Source organism: Polyodon spathula, chromosome 20 (genome assembly GCF_017654505.1).
Source record: "Polyodon spathula isolate WHYD16114869_AA chromosome 20, ASM1765450v1, whole genome shotgun sequence".
Lineage (NCBI taxonomy): Eukaryota > Metazoa > Chordata > Actinopteri > Acipenseriformes > Polyodontidae > Polyodon > Polyodon spathula.
Genome location: NC_054553.1, coordinates 25,399,819 through 25,425,874, shown reverse-complemented (window position 1 = coordinate 25,425,874; position 26,056 = coordinate 25,399,819). Strand labels below are relative to the sequence as shown.

At 39.7% G+C, this 26,056-nt stretch overlaps 3 protein-coding genes across 4 annotated transcripts; all 3 read left to right on the top strand.

The window, feature by feature from the left end:
- The first annotated feature begins 1,734 nt into the window (after nt 1-1,734).
- LOC121295392 (protein disulfide-isomerase-like) lies at nt 1,735-16,938 on the top strand. Of its 2 annotated transcripts, none has more exons than XM_041219950.1 (11): nt 1,735-2,026; nt 4,227-4,433; nt 4,665-4,798; nt 5,091-5,228; nt 11,833-11,937; nt 12,051-12,176; nt 13,374-13,574; nt 13,799-13,919; nt 14,465-14,646; nt 15,414-15,503; nt 16,207-16,938. In XM_041219950.1, exons 1-11 carry the CDS (start codon nt 1,888-1,890, stop codon nt 16,282-16,284), a joined length of 1,521 nt encoding a protein of 506 aa, XP_041075884.1. In that variant the 5' UTR covers nt 1,735-1,887; the 3' UTR covers nt 16,285-16,938. The 2 variants fall into 2 exon arrangements, with proteins under 2 accessions (XP_041075884.1, XP_041075883.1); XM_041219949.1 differs by having other exon boundaries at nt 16,204-16,938.
- A 2,302-nt stretch (nt 16,939-19,240) lies between these two features.
- LOC121295794 (protein phosphatase 1 regulatory subunit 27-like) lies at nt 19,241-21,314 on the top strand. The gene is made up of 3 exons (XM_041220843.1): nt 19,241-19,541; nt 19,795-19,945; nt 20,093-21,314. Exons 1-3 carry the CDS (start codon nt 19,358-19,360, stop codon nt 20,214-20,216), a joined length of 459 nt encoding a protein of 152 aa, XP_041076777.1. The 5' UTR covers nt 19,241-19,357; the 3' UTR covers nt 20,217-21,314.
- Nucleotides 21,315-21,820: 506 nt separating this feature from the next.
- Nucleotides 21,821-24,720, top strand: mcrip1 (MAPK regulated corepressor interacting protein 1). The gene is made up of 5 exons (XM_041220858.1): nt 21,821-21,916; nt 23,229-23,329; nt 23,787-23,905; nt 24,190-24,288; nt 24,556-24,720. The coding sequence occupies exons 2-5, from the start codon at nt 23,322-23,324 to the stop codon at nt 24,618-24,620; spliced, it is 291 nt and encodes a 96-aa protein (XP_041076792.1). The 5' UTR covers nt 21,821-21,916; nt 23,229-23,321; the 3' UTR covers nt 24,621-24,720.
- Nucleotides 24,721-26,056: the final 1,336 nt, after the last annotated feature.

The following is a 26,056-nucleotide window of genomic DNA, read 5'->3' as shown; positions in this document are numbered from 1 at the left end:
TCTACTTTATTAAACTTATTTATTGAAACTCGATAACAGGTATTCATCCATAAATGAATGAATTCATTTAATGAATGAATATGAATGAATATTCATCCATACACATTGCAATAGTCGATTCTGATTAGAGGTTTCTTGCTAGCTGTGTAACATTAGAATGATTTCTATATTATGGAATGTGCCAAACAATTCTTGACTCACTGGTTAGGCCTTGCTACACGGGATAACACAGCAACGATTTCCATTTCTCTCACCTGGACAATCACATTGAACATTGCCCAAGACTCAATAAGGGTATAACAGAGGTCATGCCTGTTGCTCCAAAACATTTGCTTAGCTACTCCTGGCTTCCGTCTATATGGGTATGCTATCCCTAGGTCCCATGTTAGAAATGTGGGTGTTATTTTTCACCCTGAACTTTTGATAAGCATGTCTCCTGCCATCGAGGCTGATCAATAACCTGACCCTCAATCTATAACAACCTAACAGTGTGACTGTATTAGCTTGCTGTTAATGCCTTCAGGCAAAATGACTGAAGATATGGCCACTTGCATTTTCTGGGAAGTCCTGGTGCTCCATAATGAGGGTTAAGGATTCAGTTAGGATTTGGGAGTATTTACTGAGGTTAGAATTTGGATTTTTTTTGGAATTTGATCAGGTGACCAGGTTCAACACCCTTGCGGATCTTTAACTGCCATGGGATCTTCAGTGTCAGAACCAGAATGATCTGAATAACAAGACCTTGTACAGCACTGCCTCACAAAAGAGCTGGGGGGCATGACGTTTTGCCCTAGAGAGATAAGTGCTTTCTACTGTGCCACCAACACCATTACTCTTCGGGGTCCCCATTCAAGTTCTGACCTGGCCCATTTTGTCTTTATCTAATATTAATGCACCACTAGTGTAATGCTAAGGAGGGGAGAAACACGATCAATTAGAACTGTCTTCTCTGCCCCCAACCCACTCTTTTGGGGTTGCTCCAGGGCAGGGTTGAACCACTTTTACCAATTGCAAGCCAAAAAAAGTAATAGGTGTCTTGGTTTCATGGGCTTTTTGTGAATAATGTCCAATGGCTAGACACAAACATGGTCAGTTAAAACTGTCTGCATGTACAAAATGCAGAAATGCAAATGCAACATGGGAAAGATGCATGTGCCATGAATTAATTAGTATTAGGTCCCATTATACCAAAGCATTAGTCCTACAGAATGCGTTCATATAGGCACAGTGCCTACTTTACTACACTAAAGATTTATTTATTTATTTGTAAATTCATAATATATTACAAAAACGTTATAGAGAGGTCTCATTTCCCGATAGAAATTTTATTGATTTTTGTTGAAAATGTCTGTTAGGATTTGGTGCGTAAAAAAAGCATTTTTACATGTTTATAAAATTAAAAGATAAAATTTCTGATATGCGTAAGTTAAGCAAACGCTATTGCTAACAACCTCTTTGGGGCTTAGTTCGTTGAAATCTAAAACTATGTTTGCATCTACCAACACTGCTAACAGTGCCAGGGAAGGAAGCTTGTAGAACACGAACACAAAAAGCCAGCTGTCCTTCTTTGTGAGGATGGTCACGTTTTAAACCCCTCCCAGTTTTGGGCAGCTCCTAACACAGCAGACCACAGTGCAAAAGGAAATGCTGAACATTCACTTCCAGATGCCTGCGACTTTAATCCAGTCAGAATTCAACACGAACAGCGATCAGCCTAATAAAAGCGCTTGCGTACAAGCTTCTGTCTTCCTTCCTGCACCGAGTGCCACGTTAGTTGCGGCAGACCCAAAACAGATAACAATAACGTATCTGAAGCGATTTAACACAAACAGAGTATATATATTTGTATGCCAGGGAATTCCACTGTAGAGTTGCCGCCGTTTGAAGATGTTCAAAATATTCCTGTTTTGTGTATTTGCCGTGGCTATCAGTGCTGAGATTGCCGAGGAAGATGATGTCCTGGTACTGAAGAAAAGCAACTTCGAGGAAGCCCTGAAAGCTCACCCCAACATCCTGGTAGAGTTTTGTAAGTAAACCTGCATTTTGCTTCTGTCAGATAATTAGGATGTAATTTTTTTCCTTGATTTAGTGTAATGTTAAATTCATTGTGGATTCTTTAAATTAGTGGATAGCAGTGTTTTGAAAACATGTTGACAAGTTGTCATACAGTGTGGAATACCCTGTCTTGACGCATTAGGTAATCAGATATCGAATCCGTTATTAAAATGTGTGTAAATGCCTCAATATTAGTTTCACGTTCAGATTCTTACTCTGTATTGGGCCTACTCTGTGTAATTTGAACTACAGCGATGCAGACAACTGTCAGAAATTGCAAGTAAAGGCCGAGCATAGCCTTTGAATTTGTTTTATATACTGGCTTTAATTTTAAACCCATATGTTGTGGGTGTAAGTCGTATGGGGGCATGACCGTATGTGGGCCCAGTGGGTTGGTACACTTTGACCGTGACGTGTTCCTTAATTCCCATACAGTATTCTGTTACCGTAGCGTTATGAATTTCAATGCCAGGATCTTCGTATATACGCTTGCGGCATCATGGTCTTAACGTTGTGTGATGTTTGTAAATGTTTTTAAATGTTGGAAGCCGTAATGTGGAACAATTGACTGTTGCAAAACTCATTGATAAGTACGTACTTGTTTCTGTTAAGGCACAGTTTTTTTATTATTTGATGGTACTTGGTTTGTTGCATGCAGGAGTTAATCACTTAGCTCGAAGTGAAAGTTTTCTGTTTCGATTACTGCACGCCCTGCCCCATAGCAAACAAGAAACTACCACACGCTTGCACTAGACGGGACAGGAAGTATATACAAAATTTTAAATAGTTTAGCTAGCCATTATGCAAACAGTTAAATAGTTGTAGTGAGTGACCTTTGCTCGAAGTAAAACAATTCGTATGCAATAAAGGGAATACTCATAATGGCTTCCAGTAATATACTTTTACAAAGCTAGAAAGTGCATTTTCAAATTTGTGACGTATTTTTTTAAAAAGACAACCATTTTGTCTGACTGGTGTTAAATGACCGTGCTGAAAACTGCACGCACAGCTGGTGACGTACTTGAAGCGGGCATGTTTAGTACATGACTGACGGCCACCCCTTTCAGTCAGTTACATTCATGCATTTGAATCCTCCAATCCTGGATGGGGAGTCCTCCCCCCCCCCCTTTTTTTTTTTTTTTGTCAGTGGTGCATTAGGTTGACGTGTACATGAACTTCAAGTAGGTTGAAGTTGAAGCATAGTCTTGGAACTCGGCCTTTGCAATGTGTTTAGTAACACCCCCCCTCACACACACAATTGCGACTTGGCAGCTGAATTCGAAGTTAAATGTGAACAGTCTAGCCGCTTGAACAATGTTAAGAATGCATTTAACTTGTATGTATTTTTTATTGCACTTTGGTGTAGAAAACCACAACTTCAGCTTTCCAGTATCTTTGTGTTTAAAAAAAAAAAAAAAAAAAAAAAAAAAAAAAATAATAATAATAATTTGAAGCTGCTCGACCCACCGTTGCATTAAGATAAGACAAAGCTTAGTGATGTGTACGTTTGAGAAGTGAGCCAGGGGTGCATGCTGGCATAGCCCATTGGACTTGTCGTTAGCCTGGAGGTAGCTGGAATGAGTAATGTTAAAGGAAGAAACTTGTCCAGATAAGTGCGTTATTTAAAAAAAAAAAAAAGACGCTAGTAAAATAAGTGGTAATGGTGTGTAAATGAAAGCAGTGCAGCAGATTTCCTTTTGTCCCTGGTTCAGCATCTTATTCCTCATGTCTCAGTCAAGACAGCCCCCTGCCCCTATTTATTTATTTAAGTGATGAATAATTGATTGAACCAGAACAGCTGCCTTGCATTACTGCATAGCCTTATTCTGTTTCTTCATTGCTGTTATTTTTTCATATGTTACTAAATGAATGAAGCAGCTGTCTTGCATGCTTTTTGGAGACAGCTCTTGTTCCTGCTACCTCCCCTGTACTGGTGCATGGCCTCCCATCAAATGGTAATCCTTATTTAAAAGCCTGTACTGTAAACTTGTCTCCGGGTATTCAGCTAGAAAACACTGGTGCTCTCAGCAGTACTATACCTGCTTCACTGCATTGATTTTTGTTCTTTTTCTATAGAACAAGAGCCTATCTTTTGAACTGAAATGAGAGACTTTCCATGCTTGTCCCAACAGATTTCAGCCCCTAAAATGTGCTTTCTGCTTCTTTGTCAGATGCCCCGTGGTGTGGGCACTGCAAGGCTCTGGCCCCAGAGTATGCCAAGGCTGCAGGACAACTGAAGGCAGAGGGCTCTGAACTCAAGCTGGGCAAGGTCGATGCCACCGAGGAGAGCGAGCTGGCACAGGAGTTCAAAGTCCAGGGATATCCCACCATCAAGTTTTTTAAGAATGGCGATAAGTCTGCCCCTAAAGAATATTCGGGTAAGTAGTGTGTGTTCAATAGCCTCATTTATAAAACACATGTACAAACCTCACTGTGGCCACTGCAGTGTTTTAAACAGAATTGGATGTCTGATTAAATAAAATGAATGTGCAAATACTGTTTAGGCTATACTGGGATATTGGACCATGCAGCCATGTGGTGTTAGTTTTTTCCGATGGTTTATCTTGGAGCTGCTGAGGTTTTTGACCATTGTTTCCCTTGTTTTGCAGCTGGTAGACAAGCCGATGATTTCATTAACTGGCTGAAGAAGCGCACAGGTCCAGCCGCCACCACACTCACAGAGGCCAGCGCGGCCGAGCAGCTTATTGAGGGCAGCGAGGTCGTAGTCATTGGCTTTTTCAAGGTGAGTGTCTCCAGCTTGTCTGGGGAGTAAAACATTGGGCAAATTAGCATTGGCTGTTTTGTGGAATAACAGCAAATGCACTTTTAGAAAAAGTTTATTATGAATAGGTAATTTGGGTTAGCTTTAGCAACTGAAACAATTGTGAAGGTAAAAGGTGTATACATGTTTATACCTGGATGCTCAGTTTCCTGTGAAAATGTACTTGCTCGTTTTGGTTTAAGTGTCCAGTGTAAGGGTTTTATGAATATGCATTTCTACCACTGTAGCCGTATCCTTTTTTTCTCTGTCAAAGGATGTTGAGTCTGCCGACGCCCAGGCCTTTGTAAGTACAGCGGAGTCCATAGATGACGTCCCCTTTGGAATCACCTCTTCTGATGACGTTTTCTCCAAGTATGAGGTGACCAAGGACAGCGTCGTCCTCTTCAAGAAGGTAAGGGGGTTAGGGGCTGTCAGTTTCCAGCTCTAGGTTAAACTTTATTAAGTAACATGTGGATTAAGTAAACCTTTTTTAGGCAATTTTATTTATTCTTTCTGTCTTTCATTTCTTCTACTAGCTTGTGGTACCAGCATTAAAGGGATAGTTATTGCTTGGCCGTCCAGGATTTTTGTAATGCAATTTTGTCCGCAGTAGAGGGCAGTGTCTGTATACAAGTCAGGCTATTGAGCATGAGTAGAGAGGCAGGTTATGTAACAAATTGGCAACTGCTGAAATTGAGATTGTATGCTGTAATTGCCATCTACAAGGTAAATGTTTCAGACACAGCTAATCTATTAGTGTGGGACAATTCACTTTGTAGGCTAGTGGCCATTTGGCCTCTAGCTTTCAAAACATGGTGGTCAAGTGAACTTTTATGGTGGCCAACATTTTCACCATAATGCCAGGAAATAACCATTAATCAAATGCCAGGGAAGTGAACACAGTTTATTTTTCAGCAAGTCGCATTTGCTTTTGTTTGAACTCCACAATGCCAAGAAAGCAACACAAAATCGGTTTCCTAAAAAACAATGCAATTTATAGTGGATTTGACATCAGTTCGTTTTGCTTGAAATTTTAAATGTACCTGATTTACATAATTGTCTCTAAGCTGTCCCCTCAGACTGGGCTTGAGTCTTGGCTTCTCTCGCTCTCCTCACCCGAAGACATACAGAATAATCATTTCCTCTATTCTCCCCTAACTTGACTGGCTGGTATGTGTTCCTATGGAAACAAGAAAATGATTGGCTGTGAGATCAAAGGGGTGGTGCAGATTGTCAGTTTTGAAGTAGAAAGCCTTTTATTATAGAGCCGAGGTTCTGTACGTACAGTGAACGCTTTGTTGTCAACGTGGCAAGTTTACAGTAAAATCAACTGGCCATATTCAAATGAGTGGTCGAATTTTGCGACTTGGCGACCAGATTTGAACCACCTTTATATTGTATGTTCAGTTTGCCCATTCAGGGGTGTCCCAATGCTATGAATTTATTACCAGTCATTATTCAATTTCCTGCCACTCTTGAAATTGAGGCTAGAAACCCTACACCAGGCAATGCCTTTGGAACACTCCAAAATCTGATATTGGAGAAATCAACCTCTCACACCTGCTGAAAAATATTGGCCATGAATCTATGATTGGCTTTCTGACCCATGAGAAATGCATTATGGGGGGATATCCTGTCACTAACTTTTTCTGGGTTCACACGCTATGTTCTGAAATTGAAATCATTGACATAGGGCATTACTTTCCATGTCAGTTCTTTCATATCCAAAGATTCAAGCTTAAGGCAAAACATATAAAGACTAAAATATTTTGAAACTCAATTAGTATGTTTACATGGCATGTAAAATGGTATTGAAATAGGCCCCATTTAAGAAATTGGATATCGCATCATTTGTTATAAGATTTGGTCATTGGGTTGAGTAATCAAATTTCTTGTAGTATTCAAATAGTGCAAATAAATGCATATAGGAAACTGACAGATAAGGCAACAAAGTATGCACAGTACTAAATTCTGCTCATGATAAAACATTGGACCGATTTTAACGTGACCAGATTTGAACATCTTTAATTTTGTCCACTTTTGCCACCATTTTGTATAAACCCAAGGAAAATAAGCATGCACAAATCTAGAGAAATCTGAGAACTGTCCCAGTGCATATTCTTAGTCAGACCTGATTACACCCCAGCACTTTCTACGATCCATTTGCAGCCACGTGACAAAATGCATGCCAACATTTCTAAGGAAAGGTTATGGCTTCATCTGGAATACTCATTGCATGTTATATAATTGACTGTAAGCATTTCAAATTATGTCTCTAATGCTTTGGTTAGCCGTTATTAAAATAGCACCTATGTGAATGTCTGAAGAGGCTTAAAATGTTGGTTCCTTAACCATTAACTACAATAATTGTATTTTTTAAAATATATATTAGTGGGAAGATAACCTGTTGACAAGACCATTTTTGTCTTTTGGAGAAAGGTAATGGTCAAATAGATTTACTGTATAATTGAAGTGATCAGAATAGATTTGCGAAGTTCCTTTATTAACAGGTCAGTTTGGGTATGGTGTTTGACCTGTGTTGAAAAAAGCGAAGCTGTCATTACTACTACAGGGCCTAGTTCTTGTTTACGTTCACAATGTGCTTGGTACAGAACTCCTGTCAACCAGTGAGCTCCTAACGTAGGTTATCAGGTGTGTGAACTGTTAGTTCTAATTATTTGGATCCCTGACTTGCAAATCAAAAATCAGAATGCAGTTTTTTCAATTGAACACCAGGAGGCAGGTTTATTTACAGGGACAAATCAAAACAAACATTCATAAAGAAAATTACCCACTCTTCGGGGTACTAGCTCACTACTTGCGTCCTGAACTGTGTGGCTAAGCCAGACAATAAGAAAACAAACGAAAACAAAGATGGACTTTTCTTTGGGTCTCTTGACCTCAGTGTACAGGTTTGTATCGTCTCTGGATAACTTTCCAAGGTAAGCTGTATTTTTAGAAGTCCGTCTAATTACTTTTAGTATTCTGGTGTTGTTTTTCCTCGTTAATTAATTCTCCTCTTTTCCAAAGGTCCTTCACTGTTTCATTGGCACCTCCCAGGTTATCAACGTTACTGCAGGTAAGTGCTCCAGTTCTCTCATTCCACCCTCCGAGGACCTCTGCTGGTGAAATCTGGAATCGCACTCATTTTGTTTACAGTAGTTAATAAAACAATCCCACAAATACTGTTCACTGCGTTGTCTCCTTCTTCAATAACTATTGTTGGATTGTTTCACAGTTGCAGGTAAATAGTGACTATCTGTCCAGCTGTATTCTTTTAAACCTGCCCTTACGGTTTAGTTCTTTTTATTAAACTGCCATCACTCGTGTCCTCTGATGCAGTTAAACACACACAAAGCACTCCCTCAACCTTCTCGACACAGACCCATGTACTTTTGGCCAGCTGCTTAATCCCTGTATTAATCCCCACCTAGGATCTACCAACAGGTTATATGTACTCGGTACTGCTTTGTAGACTTCAGAGACCTGCCACACTATGTGCGTGGATACAAAGCAGCCTCTTTAACATCTTTTAGAAGAGAACTTGTGAAAAGAAAACCAAGCAAAAGGTCTGCTGCTCACAGTTGCTCACGCTTGTCCTTTTGAGTTTCTATAAAGCAAGTCGTTTTTAACTTTAACATTTTTTTTGTGACATTTTCCACTAGTACACAGTTCACAGATACTGCCCTCTACCTGACATTCACAAGAGTAGGGTAGTTTTCCTGTTCTCTACAAAACTACTACCATTCTGTAATTTATTGACTTTTTCCCAATGGTATTCTGGGGACAAGGATGCTGCCACAGCAGTTATGTCCTGTATTGCATAGGTTCCTCCTATACCTGGACAATATCTAGCAATATGTCCTAGTTTCTGACATTTTATAGCAACTATATGTACTATAATATTTGGTTATTTTTCCTGTCAAGCACCCCTCCACCATCCAATGTCATTTAGGTGTTCCTTCACGGTTCTCAGTCGCGCTTCAACCCCTTTGTTAAAAGGCAAGCTCTTACCTGGTGTCGTTTGTAGGATGGGACCTCCAAGCAGCAGGGTTAACTGCAGCACTGTTGGGAACGATGGGTTGTTTAGCCAGCTCTTCTGCTGTAATTTATCGTTCCACCAGAGCCACAAACTTGTCAATACTGGAAGAGTTTCCTTGACCCACCCATATGCGTAAGGGTGCGGGAAGGATGCGAAGATAGCGATCCATTGCCAGCATCTCAATGGGCAGAGTTCGCCTCAGGCTTTAACCACCGGTTGGTGAGGAATTAAATCAAACATTTGAGAGCGTGGTGCACTGGTGGTGTTGAACCTCCATGCATGGTATTTCTGTGCTGTCACAGCCAATGTCTCTCCAGCTCTCACTAATATTTATATCTTAGTTTTAATTCTCCGTCTGACTGGATTTCAAGTCATAATAGGTATTCTGAGCCTTTCCCATGAGGAAAGGCTAAAGTACGCCAGCTCACTTGTCTTTGGGTCAGTTCTCCCCTAGTTGTTGGTCTTTCCAAAGCCAGCAGGAAGGCCTTGACGTCATCTTCTGTAATTCATGCAAGGATCTAATGGTGCTACTGGAGACTGGCATGGTACTTGGTTTTCCGAAATGTTGCAGTATGGCCAGTCTTTGTACTCTGGCCTCATTTTGCAAGAGGTAATAAGTCCCATCTAGTTTACTTTTCGTGTTCTAGTGTTATTTTTTCTTGTTAATTGTTTTTTCCAAAGGCCCTTCACTGTCTTGTTTGCACCTCCCAGGGTATTGTTGCTGCAGTTAAGTGCTCCACGCAAGAGTACATAGCTGCAAAATGAAGGCTTGCAGGGAGCACACACAGGGTAGCGCTGCAGAACGAGGGCTCGTACAGCGTAGCTCACGCAGGGTAGTGCTGAGTGCGCAACTCATAATTTACGTTGTTTCTTTCCCCCTCAACACCCTTACCATGGGACCATAAACTGTGTGGGAGGGGGAGAACGCTGAACATGGTGATTTACCTGTGAGAATTAATTGGTGATCCATGGCTATTACCTCGTGAACCTTAAGTTTCGGGTTGTGGTATTGTTATGAAATAAACTTATTTTTATTACCTAAATTAATCACCCTTATGTGATTGGGCTGTAGCAAATAATGACATCTGTTGCGAGTTGTGCATGCAGCACAAGGCTGTGAGGCTGTGTTCTGCAGCAATACCCCTCTCGCTCCAGTTCTCTCATTCAACCCTTTGAGGACCTCTGCTGGTGAAACCTGGAATTGCACTCATTTTGTTTACAGTAGTTAATAAAATAATCCCACAAGGTCTGTTCACTGCGTTGTCTCCTTCTTAAATAACTGTTGGATTGTTTTAGTGATATGTAAGTGTAATGACTCTGTACAGCTGTACTCTTTTAAACCTGTCCTTAAGGTTATATTTATTTACAGTTTTTGTATTCCACTGTTACCACTCATGTCCTCTGATTCAGATACACACATAAAAAGCACTCCCTCAACCTTGTCACAGACGCATGTACTTTTGGCCAGTTGCTTAATCCATGTGTTTATCCCCCACCTAGGATTTCCCAGCAGGTTAAGTGTGCTCACGGTCCTGCTTGATAGACTCCAGAAACCTGCCACTCTCCATCTGCGTGTATACTCTGTGGTGTTTTCTGTATCTGCTGTCGCAATGTTGTGAATTTTCCACTGATGCAAAGCAACTATTTTAACATCTTTTAGAAGTTGCTCATGCTCGCCCTTTGCTTTTCGTCTAGCTAGAACTTCTTGGTTTTGTAGTTTTAAATGTGCTCGTACAAGTCTCATTACATGCTCAATCGTCCATGAAAAAATACTCTGAAATATACTAAACGTATATAATGGGAATTAACCATTAAACCCCCCCTTTTTTAATACCGTAATTCCTGCAAACCCACATTGGCACTTGTGGTGCAGGCCTTGACTGTTTATTGAGCAGATCTGTTCCCAGCGCCTTGTCTGCTTGTTGGCAAGCAAAATTGAATTTATGCTAGTTTTGGACCGCATTTGTATTTGTCAGCCGTGTGCTAGATTAAAGGCTTGGGCTGAATTTGCACGCTTTTCACTTGATCCCGGCACAGGAATCCCTTAATGCCCCTGCTTGGTTTTTTGTAAACTGTTTGGATCTCTGATACACGTATTGCTTTGAGGGTTAAATTCTTGATCTATCCAGCATGGTTTGGTCATCAAATCTTTGTGATGCTATTAAAAACTGCTTGATTGCTGCACAAAGCCCTATTCTTCAGTATATCATAAACCCAGAATAATTCTGCTATAGATCAGTTTAGTACTCATTTTTAAAATGTTCTTGGAACTGGTTTAGAAAAAGGTGTGCCCTAGGCATTATCCAGTTTAGAGTCTGTGTGGTGTTTGTTTTGACGTTAAGCCATAGGTGAGCTGAAATATGTGTCGCTACATTCACTTTTTTGGGGGCAAGAAACTTGACAAACTTATCCCTTTAAAGTTGTGTGTAGTCAACCCTGGCTCTCCCAATCTATTCCACTGCAGAACTTTGTTCCAACCAGACCTTTATTTAATTGACCTCCAACAGGGTTAATTTTAAATGCTTAAGGGCGTGGTTGTAACAAAGTCCTACAGTGGAATGGACTGGAAGAGCCAACGTTACCTACCCCTGATTTTAAAAGGATAAGTTTGCCATACTTTAATGTTTCCAGAGATTAACAGTTTTAATCCAGTATAAACCACTACAGGAAGTTCTGTAAAGGCTCAATTCTAAATGCATTTTAAGTTCCAGCACCTAAAAACCTACAGTTTCAGTTCTGCTGAAAATCTGAGAATCTGTTTAAATAGTTACAGGGACTGAGGAGGATAATAGTCACTAGTTAATATTGCATACTGTAATGTTATCTTGTATCCTGTCTATTGGCCTGTTGAGAATGGAGAAAGCCCTTTGCCACCACTGCCCACTTTCCATTGCTGGCTTTAATTTTGTTTTATTTTTAGCAGCAGTAGTTATTATTCCCACTGTGGCTTACAGACGGTTCTCTTGTCTTGCAGTTCGATGAAGGTCGCAACACATTTGAAGGAGAGGCCACCAAGGAAAACCTCCTTTCCTTCGTCAAGGCCAACCAGCTGCCCCTTGTCATTGAATTCACTGAACAGGTACGATTGATACAATCCAGGGGTTCCAGTGAAATGAGCTTAATATAAAGTTGTTACTTCACAAGAATATGTACTTGCCTTAAGAATTTCTCTCCTGATTTTTTTTTTTGCAGACTGCCCCCAAAATCTTCGGTGGTGAAATCAAATCCCACATCCTCATGTTCCTGCCCAAGAGCTCCTCAGACTTCCAGGACAAATTGGACCAATTCAAGAAGGCTTCTGAGAGCTTCAAGGGCAAGGTGAGTGGCTAGTTTTGAGGTTAATGCTGGGATAGGAATTTGTCGCTCTACAAAAACGTACATTTCAGCAGGCGACAACTTATGACTAAGACCCTATGTAAGTTGCAGTTTCATGGGCTGGGTGGAAATCATGACATTGGCCCAATATTGCGATTTTTACGGTATTCAGAAATAAAAATAAATTCATAATTTGTATTGCATACAAAAAAGCACTAATGACTGTACAGCTCTGCTGTGTGCCTGCATGTACTATTCACCGTGCACATAGTGCTGTGCAGCGATTGTCATGTAACCATGCAATCTAGGCAGGAAATTAAAATATTACACACTGTAAACCAGAAAATGGATGTCTCAATGTGCCTGTAGCAGGTCACGTGTAGTTGAGTTTTACACAGCGATGGAGGTAAACTTCTGAACGTCCTGCAACGTTACTGTGTATTGCAACAAAGAATCTGCTGTTGACAGGCATTTAGATTCAAGTATTCACCAAAAGAGAGAGGTGGAAATCCAGAGCAGTACTGGTACTGATTTGCTTGCAAAGGAAAACCGTGAAGCAAGAAATATCCCTCTTGAAAATTTGGACAACCAAAGTTATGTAAATTCTTCAGACCTGAGTGTAGCAAATGGTTGAGTGATTCCTTCGTCAGCCCAGCAAGAGACATGAGTACTTGTCTAAATTTGTCGAGTTTCACAAGCAGGAGATTATGGCATTGGTAAAAGTCTGGTTGCTTATCAGTGGTCACGGAGTTGACTGATGCCCAAGATCAGTATGGGTTACACAAATGGTGAATATGCATCTGTCGTACTAGAACTGAAAGATGTCCTTGCAGATACATTTTACCTACAGGCTGTTAATTACAAAACCGTTTCACAAGCTATTGTGAAGTGCTTGAATAACTTTGACATTGATTTTGATTGTCGGTACATTTATCTATTTTAGTTTGTTTAAAAAAATCTGTACACTATTTATAAAATAGTTCTGTGCCCATTCCGCAAAATACAATGCTTTACCTGCGACAGTTCTGTGAAATTTTAAAGAATTTCCACGAGTCACTGGGTCTTATGACCCACTGATTCCCAAAGGTGCACTGAATTGCTGTCCTTGGACAATGGAATGTAATTGTTTGCTTGTACTGTAGATCGAATAGACCATAGCAACAAAGAAAACACATGTAAACATTTCTGTTTTCTTTGCAGATCCTGTTCATCTTTATCGACAGTGAATCGGAAGATAACCAGAGGATCCTGGAGTTCTTTGGCCTGAAGAAGGAAGAGTGCCCAGCCGTGAGACTCATCACCCTGGAAGATGAGATGACCAAGTACAAGCCAGACAATGAGGAGATCACCACCGACAACATCAAGGCCTTCTGTACCAAGTTCACTGAGGGAAAACTCAAGGTGAGCTTTGGAACTCATTGGCCACTTTGCTTTGCTTTCATTGGCATTATTATGCAAAAGAAAAGCATGTGAAATGTGAATGGAGTGTGCATTCAGAGTTCAGAAGGAATGGCAAGTGTAGGATTTTAGACTTGCTTATAGCAACCAGGATGTCAACTACTGATGTGTAATTTTATGGACTGATCCAACTTCACACGGCCCTCCGAACCTGTCTTCTCTTAAAGCCCCATCTGATGAGCCAGGACATTCCAGAAGATTGGGACAAGAACCCAGTCAAGGTTCTGGTTGGCAAGAATTTTGAGGAGGTTGCCTTTGATGCCAAAAAGAATGTATTTGTTGAATTTTGTAAGTTTATTTTTAATGGCTTTTTTTGTTGTTTTTGTATTGGTGAACCGTGGAACTTATTTTGAATAAACCAAGCATATTGCTTAGCTCAAGGCTTTGGTTTTGGTGACCTGCTTGAGTTCTCCCCACTTTTTGGAACCACTACATTGTGTTGTGGAATTCAATGGTAATGAAGAGCTGGTGGTTCTCCACACCCTCTTCAGTGCATGGGTTACTATGCCATTGCTCACGTTCATGGAAGGGGCATTGTTGCACTATGCCTGATTTATTTTAGTACACCTGTTTATGGAGCTAGAAATCATAGCAATGAAGTCCAGTCCAAAGTATTTTTGGAATAAAATATTCTGTTTGTGAAGTGGATTATCCAACAGATTACGTTCCGATCTTCCTGTTAATAGGGTGCTGAAGAGTCATTGCATGGTATAGTGATAAATTTGATAGGAAACTTAAATGGGGGGGGATAAAGAATAAATTTTTCTAAAATTCGCTGTAAATGGAATACGTTTTTGAAATCCAAATTGCATATAATTTTTTTCTCCCCTCAGATGCTCCCTGGTGCGGCCACTGCAAACAGCTTGCTCCTATCTGGGACAAACTGGGAGAGCAATTCAAGGAAGCCGAGGACATTGTCGTTGCCAAAATGGACTCCACTGCCAACGAGATTGAAACAGTGAAGGTCCACAGCTTCCCCACTCTCAAATTTTTCCCTGCTGGAGATGACAGAAAGGTATGGCTTTTGTATAATGGATGTGAACGTGCGGCACCCTAGCACATGCTGGATGGGTTCCAGTATTAGGTAACTCTCCTTGGTTTAGTTCCTATTAAGGATATCCCACTTGGGGTTGGTGTAGGGGGAGTAAGTTTAGTTTGCCCTACTGATCTGAAGCGTTTGGATTGAAGAGTTTAGAACAGGTCTGTCCTGAAGCTTGTTCTCAGAATGCTGCATTGCAGTGGCCCTTGTAGTCACACAGTTTCGTTCATTTTCTATATTCTAGAGTCTGACCTAAAGAGCAAGGAAATTATTTAAAGCCAGATCAGAAGGAAAACAAGTGTGTTGTGGGGGGTATTGAAGTCTACAGTAAATATTGTTTTGTTGATCAGAATGGATACATTGTAATTACTCAGTTTTCCTGTTTTTTTTTTTTTTTTTACATGTTTCTGAAGGAAATATTTAAACCCTTGTCTGTCTTCACTACAGAAACCACTGATCTGCCTATTCTTGTGCATGATAAAATGAGTGGCATCTGTACCAATTAGAAAGGATTGACATGCTATCATTTTTTTATTTTGGGTGGGGGGGGTATAAACAGCTGTGTAATTGGAGGGTTTAAAAAAAAAAAAAAAAAAAAAATTGGCTTTGTTCTGTAGTTTGTCCAGCTTTGCACTCCAATATATTTTTTTAGTTCACTTAACCAGGCATTCGAGTACAGATATGGTCCTATGACCATTTAAGTGCATGGAATATTGATGCAGTTCTGTAAATTGTTTGAACAGGTCGTTGACTACAATGGCGAGAGAACGCTGGAAGCGTTTGCAAAATTCCTGGAGAGCGGTGGAAAGGAGGGAGCTGGCACAGAGGAGGAAGTAAGTGTTTGGAGAAACCATCTTAAAAACTCACTGGTTTGAGTGGCTTAGACAAGATGCTGTCTACTTTTGCAGTTATTGGCATGTTTGAAGTGTGTGTTTCCCTTTCTCTCTCTCTAATCCAATAATTAATTTGCTGTAGTGGCCAGGGTGTCTTGCACCCCCACCCCCCCAAACCCCTCATCCTCACAGAAGGGCTGCTGCTCTGAGTTCAGTACTGCTCCTTCCTTCTGACACGTCCCACCTCTGCTAGAAGGGGGATTGTCTGGTTGCCGGTGGATACAACCCAAATAAACAAGACCTTTGAGCTCCCACTGAGTGTAAATCTGCTGTGGGAATGGCTGGGGTGCTGTTCTCTCACCTGCTCAAGTCTTTCCATTTGAATCAGCAATTTTGTAGGTCTGAATATGACCATGTTTGCAGGATGTAGATTTGTAATAACAATTTGATGCATTAGGATTTGATGACTAATGGCAGAGAAACCCAATTTCCTGCAAAAAATTAAATTTCTGTTGTACAATATAAAAATACTTGTAGTATTGGCAAAATAACAATTTTTGTAAATTGTTTTAAATGTTTTTCTGCCCAGCTAGATTAACCCTTTGCAGTCCATTTATTCAGCGCTTGTCAGGCATGTCGGGTCCAATTTATTTACTATGTTTAACATGCTCATGCTGATATTGAATTTTCTTCTTGAAAGCAGGATTTGGAAGATCTAGATGATGAATCTCCAGAGCCAGAGGAGGATGACCATGACGATGTGGACCATGACGAGTTGTAAACAGGAACACGACACATCGGGGAAAAACACTTAACTTCGGTTTTTGTATAAAGTAAAAGGTTATTGCAGGAAAAGATTGATGGCAAATACAAAACAAAATCAACCACCTTAATCCAGGGATTCATCAGAGAGCCGCTCATTCAGCAGTGTTTAGTATTTATATCACTTTCTGGATTTGATTTGTAACTTTGGGGGGGATTTGTGTACCTTTTTTATTATTTTAATTCTTTGTTTGCTGTTCTGTTCTTAGCTTTTTTTTTTTTTTTTTTTTTTTAAATATAAAAGGCAGTATAAATCTAATGGTCATTAGGTGCATTAACCTGTAGACTGTAACCTGAGGTCTGTATGGATCATTAGTGTTGTAAAATGCATGCGGTAACACATGCTGTGTAACAATGTATTGTACAAGTGTCTTTTTAATGTTACAGTAATTCTCCTTCTGTAGCATATTTACATTAATAGATATGGGTCTTGAAACCATCTCTCCATATTTGTGCACCATTTAGTCTACAGGTTAGTGCCAACCTGAGATATCGAAGGCGTTAATTACACTGTTCATCCCAATATGCTGTGTTTTCATCCAAGTGTTAATGGGTCTTTTTATTTTTTTTTGCTGTAAAGTCTGGGTAGTTCACTTGGCTACTGATTCATAAATTTGAGCTACCTTTTTTTTTTTTTTTTTTTTTTTTTTAAAGTGTGTAGCAAATGTTCTACCTGTTCACTGTTCAAGGTACTTGAGCCAATAAGTTGATAAGAAAAAACATTGCCGCTGTACCAGTTCTCTTTGAGTTAATCAAGAGAGACCTACTTCTAACATGTTCTATTTGAACACTGATAATGAATGATACAAGTATCAATCTTGACAATGAAATGCCCTGGATGTCCACTGACTTGCATAAGGTGTTTCAGACCATTACACCAAATTAACTTAATATGGAAATTGCATGCAAGTGGTGTTTCAATCTCCTAGAAAAATTCTGAAATTTATATATATATTTCCCCCCCCACACCAGAGAAATCAAGTTATGTTTGAAACTTGGACTATAAGAAAACCCACATCAGGGGTTTCTGTATTTTAGCTGTCTGGACCATATTTCTCAGGGTGGGGTGGGCAGTTTTTGCAAACCATGTAATACAGTGAAGAATATTTTTTTTGTTTCTGGGGAGTAGGGGTAGAGGTTTAAAATGGCAGACTGTGTGCAATTCTTAAAGCATTCCATCGCACTAAATTTGACAGTGAAAAAACTGGTGGCCAATTAAAGTGATAAAACCAAAAAACCTCTTGGTGTTTTGTATTTGTTTTTTGTTATCTGGTGTTTAACTTGCTGGGTTTTGGGGTCACTTGTATAGGAAACATGTCATACTAGAGCAAATTGCATTTTATGTAATTTTAAAGTGGCATTTATGGTAAAATAGGCATTGTATTTATATGATAAAACCGTTTTACACAGTAAGTTGTATACCAAGTATTTTCTCTTGTGTAACCCCACAAGCAAGTTCTTTACCTTCCCTGATGAAGCAAGGTGGAGGAGCTCCCATGGTGCATGGACACTAGCCTGTGCCATAAATAAGTCTTACAGCACATAAGGAAATGGAGCTGCAATTGTCTCCAATCTTTTGGAAGCATGACATCTAATGTACTAGTGATCAATCGCTTTACTCTAGAGCCAAGACCTAACCAAGAGCTTTTCGGTGTGCCTATGTTGTGTAAATTGGCGTACACCAGATCCATGTACCAACAACATTCAAGCAAATACATCTTCTTTACCAATGAGACCTTTGGGGATTCACTGGTTGCACACTTCAGTTTCTCAGAATTGGACAAGTTGGTTCTCGGGTTGCAAGTTATTGCTATCTGTATTCTGAGGTTAACAGAGGGGTTGTAAAACGTGAGTAAATGGGAACTTCTTAGATCTTTTTATTAATGTTTAAACTATATTTTTAAACAGACATGATTAATTAAAGGCATGTTAGTTAAACACATTGAAAAGGTTAGTAGATGGTGGATTTGCGCTAGTGCTGTATCGGTCCAACTGCACCTCTGAAACAAAGTAGCAACTGTACAGTACCATCCTCTTCACAATGGTCTGAATGTTCCATGTCATTGCTTTTTACCCCCTGTTGATGAACAAGTGACTTGAACTTCTGGTTGTATATGGCAGGCTGGCTCAAGGGTTGCAATATTCACCTTCACATTCCCAGGCAGGACCATCCATGAGGGGGGAATTGACCCTTAGACACTAGAGCTTTTTTTTTTTTTTTAACACTATCAATAGCTTTGCAAATAGCATGACTTAATGACCCCCAGAGTGTTGTCAAAACCTCCAAACATGTGAAAGGGAGTTGTTGACCATGTGGTCTTGTGTACAGAAATATATTTTAACAAACCACCTGATGGTACCCCACCCCCAGTTCACAGCGTTCTTATCCCAGATGTGTTTTATCTTAAATTATTGCTCTGTACTGGGCAGATATAAAAGGTTGGCAACAACATAATTTGATCCAAGGCACGTCCTTACAGTAAATGTTTTCAATGTTTTGCCTCTGCTGTTTACAAGAACTGTGTAAATGTGGTCTGCCACCGGCAAAAGACTTGTGCATACATACTACAGCTGGGATATGCAGTGGGACATAACCTGTAAATTGAGAAGTTGGCTAATGTTTCTGGCAGGGTCACTTGATCTATGAGGTGATAGGCACCAAAATAGTCCTTGCAGAAGATATATAGGGACCCAGTCTCAGCATTCAACAAGCACTCACAAAACTAATTGACCTTTTCACACAAGTCTGTGAAGCTCACACAGGAACAAAAGGAAAGAAGACTTCCTTGTTATTTTTTTTTTAAATCTTAAGAAAAACAGCTGATTTTGAGAAAAGCACACCGGAGATTATTCAAATGAATAATCCGCCCAGGTTGTTCCAGATATAAATCTTTTTCCCCCCCCCCCCCCCCCCCCCCCCCCCCACCCAACACGTGCAACAGCAGAGGAATTAACCTTTTACTAAACAGGTGGAATACATAGGTGGATTGCAGAATTGGCATACTTTCCCTTGAGAGACAAAAGTTTTCAGTATGAAGTACTACTCTCAGTACCCAGTGTCCCAGTACAACACTACAGTCCCTGTGAAGCCAGCCAGGACAGTGCACTTCCCCAATGACATCGTCTTTCAGGACCACATCAGACAAGGGGACCTGGAGCAGGTTGGGAGGTTCATCAGGGCCAGGAAAGTGACATTGGACACCATATACCTGTCAGGTGGGTGAATTACTATTACACTGGTTTTATGGAGTGGCTGTGCCATACTAGCGATTTATTAAAGTTAAAGGAACTACAAAACGACATCGCAAAAGTCTTCTGGAAGCCAGTGCCAGTATGTTACTAGGTATGTATGTTAATGTAACATTATTCAGGAGGTTTCATTCGACTTTATTAAGCAAAATTAGCTGTGCTTCTAATTATGTTTTAGATTTAACATAGATGGGGATGTGAATGCTGCTGTTTGTTTCAGGCATGGCAGCGCTGCATGAGGCTGTGCTGTCAGGGAACCTTGAGTGTGTGAAGCTGTTGGTGAAATACGGAGCTGATATTCACCAGAAAGACGAAAACGGCTGGACTCCGCTGCACATGGCCTGCAGTGATGGCTACCCTCACATTGCGAGGTGAGTGTTTGACATGCTGGCCTTTTTGATACCTGAACTGGTGCTTTCAAAGGGTTCTACTTAAATATCTTCCATTTTAGTTTGGGTATTCTCGAAGCTTGGTTTATGTAATGTCGTAGTGACTGTATCTCCCTTCTTATTCTCCAGATACCTCATCTCTCTGGGTGCCAAAGTAGATGCGGTGAATGAAGGCGGTGAAAAACCAGCTGACCTCATTGACCCTGACAGCAAAGAACTGGTCATGCTCTTCAAAGGTTTAGGTGTGGTCTGAATGACAAGCTTCTATTGGACAGACGGTTAACTGAAAAGGACTCTAATTGTGTCTGCCCTTTAGACACCAAGGTCACAGAAAAAGGAACTAATTGCAATATGTTCTCTCAGACTCCCCTACCCCATTAGGGCATATGGGGTGCTCTGCCATTGGTTTACTTGCGGGAGAAACAGAAGCTGAAACTATATGGTTGTTCTGCCAATCACAGCATCTGCTTCTGAGCTAGCTGTTTGTGTTGCAAGATGTAAAAAGAGTATTTTTATATTAACAAAAAAAAGGATAATAATGATAATAATCAAGGTGCTTCTTCTGTGTCAAGCTGATGACAGATTAAAAATAGAGATCTGTGTTCAATATACAGAAAATACGGCAATGTATAGTACCACTATATATGTATAGCAAAATGCTAGGTACCATTGACTCCCGTCGTTAAGATGTTTATAGGCTCAAACAGGATCACATGAAGGTCAATTTCTCTGTGAACAGCATGTCCAAACTAATTTTGAATTAATTTTGCACTCACAGCCCTGTGTATTGCACTTTACGCATATCAATATATGCACTGTTTGTAATGCTGGTCAACAAAATCAGTCTGTAATTTGTTCAGTAATTGACAAATGTAGAACTTATTGTGCACATGTGCCAGTGTACTTATAAAGTATTTTACATGTGACCAGTGTCTTCTGTTAAGTGTCTGATTACAAACTACAGGATCAACTAACCAGGCACTAAATAGATATGCATAATACTAGTTTAACTCTTTGGGTTCTGCTGATCTTCAGCCAATCAACAGCAGACATTATTATTCCAATTGACCACCAAAGGTGGATTTCAGATTTTTTTAATAGATGCACAAACAGGAGACAGGAGATGGCTAGCAACTTGATCCAGAACGTGGTGCTTGATATGGAGATCAACTAAATACAAATACCTTTTTATTATTTCAATTATGTCAATGCCAGATAAATTATTTATCTTTAAAAATATCCTTATGTTTCATACAAATGAAGCTATGAGCAGATATCATTTGTCAGTAACCATGGTGTTTTTGAATGAGTTATATGAATGTCTTACTTTTTAATTTTTTTTTTATTCTTGTCAAGTGGAATGCCTTTTTTTTCTAAAATAAAGTTTTTATTACAATACAGATGTGTCATGTCTTTTATGGAAAAGTAAAAATGTTTAGAATATGTGCATTTTCAGGGATATATAGCACATGGTTACCTAAAAATGAAATGGGATGGCTTTCACGTCTAAGACGGGTCTATAAATACGCTTCCCGCTATATTAAACCCGCCACAAAATGAAGAATCCCAAAAACTTGGCAGGGCCCTCTTAAAAATTCCTTGGTTAATTCAGGCATTCTGAGCTCAGTTCCTGGAGGTCTGGTGATTCAGTGAAACGTAAGATCAAGTTCACACAAGCGCTACTATATTGTAAACTCTTTATAATTATAATAATGTATATGTGAATCAATAAATTCCTATATTATCCCTGAGTGTTTACTTCCCCCTGCTGGCTGTCAGTGGTTAACGTTTGTAGGTTATTAAAAAAATCTATCAACAAAACTTTATCATAGGAAAGGCGAACAACACAGCAGAACACTGTTCGCCTGTGTATTTCCCGGAAGGGGTTGGTTAGCAACGTCACGGCCTGTGTAGGCCTGCAGTTGCGGTGGAAACAAGGGGAAGAAGACTCTGGTAAGTGAATTAAAATGATAGATTTTTGCTCAGATTGTGTAAACTGCACCATGACTATAGACTTTAGTTCGTTATTGGTTCATATGTTGTCCTGGTAATTTAGAAGGGTGAAAACGACGCGGTGAACGGAAAAGAGAAATGTGCAGATCGACTGTAAATAAACAATAAAATAAGATGCAGTAGTCGAAAGTAAACGATTACATTGCATGACAATGAAACAAAGCAGTCAGCTTAGATTAGGCCTTCAATTTACATGCCGCTAAATGTGTTAGTGGTAAAAAAAAAATTTATATTAAGTGTATTACATATTTAAATTAATTATGGTCATGTGTCACGTTGCTTTGAGTTTAAACCGATGCTGATGTAATCCGGCAGTGACTGTGATGCACCTTTATTTCCATTGAAACCATTGCATTTTCTGAGCCCGCTGCACAGTAACTCCGCTCGAGTCGATTTCATGTTCATCTCATATAAGTCGTCTAAGAATTTAAACATTAACGTGACTGGACAGGACTGATTGCAAATAAGGGGTAAAGTGGAAAATAAAGTGTGGAATTTGCCAGTAGCCTGGCTGCAGAGACGATTGTAAAAGCCTCTAGGCAGGGAGAGTCTTTTGAAACAGTAAGTTGGGTCTGTAAAACACAGTACTGCCGTCCAGTGTGCTCCACTCCCATCTTTACAAATTAGGTGTAATTTCATAAAACCGTTAACATTCTTGTACTTTCAAAAATAAATCCGAACATCCTATCTTTTATAATAATATAATCTCTGGTGTTTATTTGTTTAATTTATGTTTTTAAGATTGTTATTGCTTAAATACAATTAAGTAATAGCAGCTGTTCTATGTAAATGGGTGAATGTCTTTTACTCATGCCAACAGGAAATGCAGATTATATTGGGCGTTCAATAAAAATTTGGGAAGTGTGGAATAGCCCCAACCTATCCTTTTTAATATATATATTTTTTGATAACCCTCATCAAAGAAAGGGTACAATCCACAAAACGGATGTGCAGGGTTCTGTTTAAAAACGAATGGGGCTGCATGTTGCAGGAGTTGAATGGGGTTGCAGGACTTGTATTGTGTCTTTGCTCTTTTGAAAAAAGAAAAGCAGAATGGTGGGTGGCCCTGAACACTTTCCTGCTTAGTAAAGTACAGTAAGACCAGGCTCTCTCTGATCATGTGTCGGTGCACCAGCCACAAACACTCTCACCCCCAGACCGCTCGGAGTTATTTAATTCAGTGCCATGCTGCAGGGAATAAATATGCATGCACTTTGCATTTTTTAACCTGGTCCTTTAACTGTTTTTACAGGGAAGAAAAAACCCAAATTCCTGCTGATATCTAACAAAGGTAAAGTGGATCAGCGGAAAAGAAGGAAACAGGAAGGCATTTAAGATCTAAGAGATGACCAGGTAGGTCTGTTTTTAAAGCAAGGTTGTTACAAACGTGCCATAATGTTTTGTTATTTTTTTCTGTAAGGAATGTAAGGCTTTTTTTCAAGGGTTTTGTGTGGTGGTGTCATTAAAACTAGATATCAGTACACATAAATAAGCCATTCCTAAGTCTGTGTATTGGGAGTGTTTTAATGAACAGAAACAGGACCTGTTTAATTAGGCGATAACTACAGGGCTCCAGTTACAGTTTAGCTATTTTTCCCAGGCAAATTCCAGGATTATAATTCAGCCTGTTCTGTGCTGCTCTAATTTGACTTCAGCTGAATGGACCATTCAGCACAGTGAAAGACCTTTGTGATGTTTGTTTATCCAAACTGCTGTGTCTTTATGGTACTCCAGAATAAAGAGAGGTTTGGAATCTGAATGAAAGGCAGAGAGATTTGCCATTTCAATCCTGTTAACTGTTTTATTTCAGCTCACCTGCTTCTAGATTTGTTTCAAATGGCAAGAGGAACACCAGCCCCCGGTCCCCTACCAACACTGGCGAACTCTTCACTCCAGCACATGAAGAAAACGTTCGATTTATATATGATGGTAAATTCTCCATTCACATGGTCACCCAGATGCCAAATACATTGTCATAGGAATTCTAAAATGAGCTGCTCACTTACATACATGTTGACTACATGCTTTATTGTAGGGGCAGGGTGCATCAGAAGAAACAATTTAATTTGAAAAGTGAAATGTAATATAGGTTAGCAGTCAGTGTTTTGGCTGTACAGTTGTCTTCAAGAATAGCCTAGAGGAGACTTATTGTTGCTTTTGAAAAGATGAACCAACAAGGTATAAAGGTAATTGGTTGTTTTTATTGTTTCCAGCATGGCAGTGTGTCCTGAGAGACCTTGCGTCGTCCAGTGACCGGAGTGAGAGAGGACCCCAGCAGTATGTTGAGAAGACGACGAACCCTGGGCTTAACAGTGAGTATATACAGTACATTATACAGGACATTCTGTCACGTTAATGGCATGTCCAAAAAAATAAAAGGAACATTTTACGGTCAGTCTGTTCCTTTAGTTTTTGCTTGTAAGAATGTATCCAATATTTAATTTCAATAAAAAAAGTGAAAAAAAATATATATATTTGCAATATGAAAAATGTAACGGTCCTTGTATATATAGAATCCAAATGAACAATTTTTAAATGCAATTTGATAATGATTATTGTTTTGTGTTTTTTCCCTTCAGCATTTACTCCTGTTGACTTGAGTGATGTAAAGAGACGGAACACACAGGACTCCAAGAAATCTTAAGAAACGTGTGCCTGCCTGGCCGGGTCCCATTGCTCTCCTTAGACAGTCCTTGGGAGATTTATTTTCTAATGATATTCTCAGTCTCCCCCCCCCCCCCCCCCCCCCCCCACCCATATCATCCACCCTCTTCAGCTTCAAAGTAAAGAAACCAATGACTGATCTCTCTCCTGCTGCTCTTGAAGGTGCATGACGATAACAACGACAATGTGAAATGGGGCTGTGTTTTAGCTGAAATCTTTGTCCCCTTAAAATAAACATCTTTGCCTAGCAAACCACCAACTAGTTTTAAAATTAGGATCAATTCTAAAGGTTTTCAACTTTTCATTTATTTGTTTTTTGAGCTATTGGCTTTTTTTTTTTTTTTTTTTTTTTTTGCAAGCACTGTCTTAAATTGGTCCTGTGGATCTGAATCTTGCAAAGGAAGCCACCCCTTGCTACACAATTCAGTTATAGACAGAAAGGGAGAAAGAATACAACATAATTTTTAATGTATTTTTTTAAAACCTCGCTTGACCCTCCTGGGTTTACTCAACTTGTCAAAAAGCAACATCTTATTAGCAGCAGGATTATAGCAACTCTGTTGTATTTGTCTTCTAATTGACAGTGAGCAAACAGTCACCGGAATCAAGGCTGTATTGGCTTACAAGCTTTCCTGGTTCACCTGCACAAATGGAAATAGAACCCCTTCTGTTTGCCAGTAGTTTCATGAATCTGTAGCAGGCACCTCTTGTATCTGAGTAAATCTGATTGGTTGTTACAGCAGTTAAGCCAAAAGGTGGGGGGTTGCATTGGTGAGGGAGGGGGTTATGGTCACCCCAGGGCTTTTTTTTAATGTAATGCCCATTAGTGTGGAATATTTGACTTGTTAGCTTTTATACCTTTTGATTTTAAAGCTCTTTTTAAAAAGTACTAACTCATGATATGTCAACAAAGTGAATTTAATATAAATACATAAATAACTAAAATGCATTACATCAGAATGGACTTCATGAGGGGGAGAAGGTTAACACACTTGCATATGTGTACATACATGTATATGTCTGCATATTATGTGTACATCCATAAAGGCATACATACTTTGCGAATTTACACATGAGCTTCCAAAAATCAGCTAGGAAGGGGGTCTGCTTCCATTTCATCTTGGTGGCAGTTAATAGCTGTGAGACTGGCAGGGGCAATTAACAAGCAGGATGACTTCAGGCTAAAAGATGCAAAAAAAAAAAAAAGTCAGTGAACTTTTACTGATAAGTTGCAGCCATGCTCGTTCTTAATGAGTTTGCAAGTCACTATACGCTGCTCTAAAGGCCTTTTGTAAAGATGCTTATTAGTGTAATTTTTGTGACGGCATCTCTCAAACCTGGAGTTGACCATGCATAAAATTAATTTTGTATGATGGTTTCTCAGACCTAATTTCTGCAAAATATACAGAGATTCTA

Excerpts from the sequence above, each read along its gene's own strand:
- LOC121295392 (XM_041219949.1), top strand. The coding sequence starts at position 1,888 with ATGTTCAAAATATTCCTGTTTTGTGTATTTGCCGTGGCTATCAGTGCT. Across the intron at positions 11,938-12,050 it reads TCATTGAATTCACTGAACAG|ACTGCCCCCAAAATCTTCGG; the intron begins GTACGATTGATA and ends TTTTTTTTGCAG. Across the intron at positions 15,504-16,203 it reads GAGCTGGCACAGAGGAGGAA|CAGGATTTGGAAGATCTAGA; the intron begins GTAAGTGTTTGG and ends TCTTCTTGAAAG.
- LOC121295794 (XM_041220843.1), top strand. The coding sequence starts at position 19,358 with ATGAAGTACTACTCTCAGTACCCAGTGTCCCAGTACAACACTACAGTC. Across the intron at positions 19,542-19,794 it reads GGACACCATATACCTGTCAG|GCATGGCAGCGCTGCATGAG; the intron begins GTGGGTGAATTA and ends TGTTTGTTTCAG. Across the intron at positions 19,946-20,092 it reads GGCTACCCTCACATTGCGAG|ATACCTCATCTCTCTGGGTG; the intron begins GTGAGTGTTTGA and ends CTTATTCTCCAG.
- mcrip1 (XM_041220858.1), top strand. Across the intron at positions 23,906-24,189 it reads CGTTCGATTTATATATGATG|CATGGCAGTGTGTCCTGAGA; the intron begins GTAAATTCTCCA and ends TATTGTTTCCAG. Across the intron at positions 24,289-24,555 it reads GACGAACCCTGGGCTTAACA|CATTTACTCCTGTTGACTTG; the intron begins GTGAGTATATAC and ends TTTTCCCTTCAG.